At 56.5% G+C, this 4836-nt stretch overlaps 1 protein-coding gene across 1 annotated transcript; it reads right to left on the bottom strand.

Moving 5' to 3' along the window:
- Positions 1-656: 656 nt before the first annotated feature.
- On the bottom strand, positions 657-2492 carry LOC128810377 (transcription factor SOX-17-like). The gene is made up of 2 exons (XM_053983195.1): positions 2201-2492; positions 657-1923 (listed from the first exon to the last, which is right to left on the bottom strand). Exons 1-2 carry the CDS (start codon positions 2490-2492, stop codon positions 1001-1003), a joined length of 1215 nt encoding a protein of 404 aa, XP_053839170.1. The 3' UTR covers positions 657-1000.
- Positions 2493-4836: the final 2344 nt, after the last annotated feature.

Below are 4836 nucleotides of genomic sequence, written 5' to 3'. Positions count from 1 at the left end.
TAAAAACATTTTAATAATCAGCTGATACTTGATAGTAGCCGAGATGACCACTTGAGCTGCACTGGTTTTTCTCCTCACTGGTATAAACTGGTCATGAACCCCATGGCACTAAATGGCATGAACAGATTTGAAGGTTGGTGGCAGAAAGTAACATCATTTCTACATGCAGCTTCAATCCTGTCTGTGAATTCTCTGGTTCAAACAAAAATCACTACATACAGCAGTCGCCCGCTCATCTACAACTTTCCAAAACCAATGTATTTCCAGGCACACTTTAAAATTAGTATCTCAAACTTACCTAGCTTCCTTTGCTGCAGACTGGAAGTTTTTTCCCCAAGGTATTAATGCAAATTCAGTTGGCACTCAGAAAAAAAAAAAACTATAAAATAAAATGCACACATGTAGAATCACATGTTCTGTACTCCAAGACATAGGCCAGCAGTAGAGATCTGACCATTAAGCTATGTGATAAGAATACAGCCACGCCTGGGAAAAAACACCTTAGGACCTGGAGGCTGTTTTAGAGCCATTGTCATGGTGAAAGAATCAATTCGTATCTGCCTTAGGAAAGCACGGCCTTAGGGCATTACAGATTTAACTTAAAATTACTCTCACTCAAGAGCCACGGGACCAAGAAGAATGACAGAAACGGGTGCACATGCATTTATTTTCCGGAAATGCTAAAACACAGATATAGTTAAAAACACAACTAGAAACACGTTCTGGACAAACAAGTAAGACTGCTGATTCTGCAAAAAAATCGATAATCTCGCGCATGAATGAAAGAAAAAAAAAAAAAAAAGATGTAAACATTCCGTTAACACCAGCCGAAAAGCAGTTCGAACGAGACCTGTAGCCAGCAGGACAATCAGGATAGCAGCTTATGTCCGCCCAGAAAAAGTCTGTAAAACAGTCCCAAGGAAAACCAAATAAATTACATAAATAGGAGCAGGGCTGGGCGCTTCCCTGCCAGTGTCCGTGCCGTGCCCCAGCGAGCCCCTCACAAGTCGGGGTAGCCGCAGTAGTAGACGGCGCTGCTGGCGTCCGACACGGCCGACGAGATGGGACCCGCGCCCTCGGGCGACGACAGCGCGGCCGCGTCGTGGCCGCCGTAGGGCAGCCCCAGCTCGGGCTTGCAGGCGAAGCGCAGGTACTGCTCGAACTCCGTGCGGTCCACCTCGCCCAGCAGCTCCTCCGGCCGCAGCTGCTCCAGCTGCTCCCGGCACGGCGCCGTCTCGGGCGGCGGCGACGGCTGCCCCAAGGCCCCCGGCGGCGGCAGCGGCGGGCCGCGCCCCGGGCCCGGCGGCTGGCACTGCCCGTAGTACGCGTGCAGCGGCGCCGGGCAGCCCAGCAGCCCCTGCAGCGACCCGCCCGCGCCCAGCGCCTCCCCGGGCGGCAGGTGCCGCCGCAGCGACGCGCCCGACGGGCTCTCGGACGCCGCCGGGTACTCGGCGGCCGCCGGGTGCGGGCCGTAGCCGTAGGGCCCCAGCGCGCACTCCTCCTGCAGCCCCGCTGCGAAGAAGGGCGCCTCGCTCTCCGCCGCGTCCAGCGGCGACGGGTCCGGCGTCGGCAGGCTGTAGCCGTCGAACGCGGCGCCCAGCGGCGGACAGTCCCGGTAGTGGCCCGCGCCCGCCGCCGCGTAGCCCTGCTCGCCGTACGCCAGTCCCAGGCCCTCCACGCACATCCTGCCACCGCCGCCGGCCACCTCGCTGCCCAGCCCGGGCCCCGCCGCTGCCGCCGCCGCCTCCGCCAGGCCGTGCTGCAGGAAGCCGCTCTCCACCCGCTTCAGGCGCTTCACCTGCTTCCGCCGCCGCGGCCGGTACTTGTAGTTCGGGTGGTCCTGCATGTGCTGCACCCGCAGCCGCTCCGCCTCCTCCACGAAGGGACGCTTCTCCGCCAGCGACAGCGCCTTCCACGATTTACCTGCACCCACCGACACCGTCAGACCGCCCGCTCACCCACCGGCACCCACGCCCGCTCCCGACGACACCGACACACACACCGCCCGCAGCCCCAGCCCCGGCCCCGCCCGGCTGTGCGCCATCCTCGCGCGCCCTCGGACGCCACCGCCACCCCGGGACCCCGGCCCGGCAGCACACGGAGCCCCCCGCCCGCCGCCCACGCCCCCGACCCTGAGCTTCCCCCGGGCTCCTCGCCCTCTGCATCCGCCCCACGGGACCCCGCGCCCTCCCGTGCTCACCCAGCATCTTGCTGAGCTCGGCGTTGTGCAGGTCCGGGTTTTGCTGCGCCAGCCGCTTGCGCTCGTCCTTCGCCCACACCATGAAGGCGTTCATGGGACGCCGGATCCGCGCCTCGCCCTTGCTCCGGCCGCCCGACGGCCCCGACGCCGCCGCGCCGCCCTTCGCCTTCGCCTCGCCCAGCGGGCTCAGCGACTCTGCCCACGGGCACATGGCCGGCATCATGATGGGCAGCGAGCACCGCCCCTGCACCTGGTCGTCACTGCTGGCGTAGCCCGCATCGGGGCTGCTCATCTCGCGCTGCGCTGCCGACCGCCGCCAAAGCCGGCAGCTGCGGCCAGCCCACGGGACACGCTCGGCGCTCGGACCCCGCTCGCTGCTGCCGGAGCCGGCGCCCGGGCCGGCCTATTTGAGCCGCGGCGCGGCCAATGGGGCGGCGGGGGCGGGCGCGCAGCCGGACGGCGGCCGTGGCTCCCGCGGCGCTGCCCCGCGGGGCGGCTCCCGCGGCTCCTCCCGGTGCGGCGGGGCCCGGCACCTGAGCGCATCGCGGGCTCCGCCCCCGCGGGACCCGTGCCGGGGGTGGCTCGGGGCACCGGCAGCGCACTCGTGAGCGCCACCGGCTTCAGCCCTGCCCTCCGCAAGGGCAGCACAGACCGGCCCACGAGGCCGTGCGCTAATGGACATCCCTGAGCGGAGCAGATCCAAAGCGGGGGAGAGGGACAGAGTGTTTACAGCTGTGCCGAGATACCCTTTAACACTCTGAGAGGCACAAGCGGCTTCTCCTGCAGGTATATTTGGGATGTAGCTTGGGAACAATAAGACAAGTCATCATCTCTGCCTCACACTGCAGCTTCTTAGCCTCTAGCGCTACCTGAGAAGGTCCGAGCCGCCCCGGGTGCTCCTGCTCTGCCCCTTCCCCCAGTATCGAACTGCTCCGAGGGAGCGACGCGGGAATGCTTCAGTGCATCTCCGTTTTCAGCTATAGCCAGGTATAGCTGAAGAGAGATAGATTTTCTCCCATCTGGCTGTCACTGTCGCTGCCTCGCAGGATCCCCTTGCCCGTCCTCTCTCTGTGCTTTGACTCCTTGGCAAGTTGGTTTCATTGAATCACGTCTTCAAAATTAAGCCGACTCTCGTTTTATCGGAATATATAGAAAAGTTGTAAAGGCAACTACTGTTTGTTTTTCCTAAGAATAGGTAATGGATTCTAGGCGGTTTTAATTATTTTTACAACCATCCTACTGCCATCGTATTGAGAGCAGTCTTGATAAATGGGACGTTCTCATAAACTCTAATAATTCTTCCCATTTCGGTTTTCTAATATTCGATTGTATTTTCGATAGTACCAACAACCCTATTTTTCTACGCGTACCTCGGAAGATGTGTTAGCAGTGCCATATTTCATACAGGATGAATGCAGATAAAGTTTACCATAAATGAGCAGTCGCGAGACTTGCAAACCTTGGCACGACCTGGGATATGTTTCCTGTCGCTTTTTCTTGTGCTCCAGTATAACTGGACAAGCTGAAAGGCACAAGGCACATCTATTCCTTGATACATGAGATCACTTCTTATCTGAATAGAAAAGGCGCGAAGTTACAGGCGATATAGAGGAAAAAAAAAAAAAAAACACCAAAAAAAAAAAAAAAAAAAAAAAAAAAAAAAAAAAAAAAAACACACCACCTGAATAAATCCTGCCCTCATTAATTAAGTTTGCCGGTCCTTAACGCCCTTTTTTCCCCCCCTCCAATAAGGTGCCCTTTTCCATGACAGCCTATCTCCACCAGATAAGTGAGGCGGCCGGGTCGGGCTCCCTCCAGCCGCTGCGGTAAATCCTGGATGGGGAGCGGGAGCAGGAGAACCCTCGACAGATTCCTGCCCAGTCTTCTCTCCAGCGATGGACATAGGAATTATTTAAATCATCGTACAATTTCTTTCCTGGTACGTCTGTGTTCATGTTTTGCTTGAAGTTGAGAGTATAAAATTCTGTGTTAGTTCTTTACAAAGAGCCACACTAACACGAGTTACTTAGAGTCCTTCATCTTCCACATAGGTCTGGAACCCGGAAAAGAGAATTTAAGTGCCTGCAGGCTGGGAAAGGTTCGGGGGCAGAATACCTACTTGGGAAACAATCGATTGGTAATGGTAATGATGTCAGACCAAGTTTGAAATAATTTCTTTTGGACAGAAGATAGCTGAATATATTTATATTTAAACCCTTTAAACTGCAGGAAGTAATCATAGACTAGTTTGGGTTGGAAGGGACTTTAAAAATCATCTAATTCCAGCCCCCTCCCATGGGCGGGAACACCTTCCACTAGACCAGGTTGCTCAAAGCCCCAGCCAACCTGGCCTTGAACACTTCCAAGGACGGGGCATCCACATCCTCTCTGGGCAACCTGTTCCAGTGTTTTACCACCCTCGTTGTAACCCTGCTTCCTTCTAGCATATTTAAAAGGAGCCTCTTTCAGTTTAAAACTATTTTCCTGTGTCCTATCCCAACACTGAATAGCTTCCCTGCCCTGTTTTTTAACACGCATACATACACACATTATGAAAGATGATCACTTGTATTCCCTGGACACGTACTTTAAATTTCCCTAGGATAAAAATTAGGCAGCTAGTTAACTTGGAGTAG

This window comes from Vidua macroura, chromosome 1 (assembly GCF_024509145.1).
Source record: "Vidua macroura isolate BioBank_ID:100142 chromosome 1, ASM2450914v1, whole genome shotgun sequence".
Lineage (NCBI taxonomy): Eukaryota > Metazoa > Chordata > Aves > Passeriformes > Viduidae > Vidua > Vidua macroura.
Note: the sequence above shows the minus strand (reverse complement) of the source record. Positions and strands in the feature narration are given on the sequence as shown.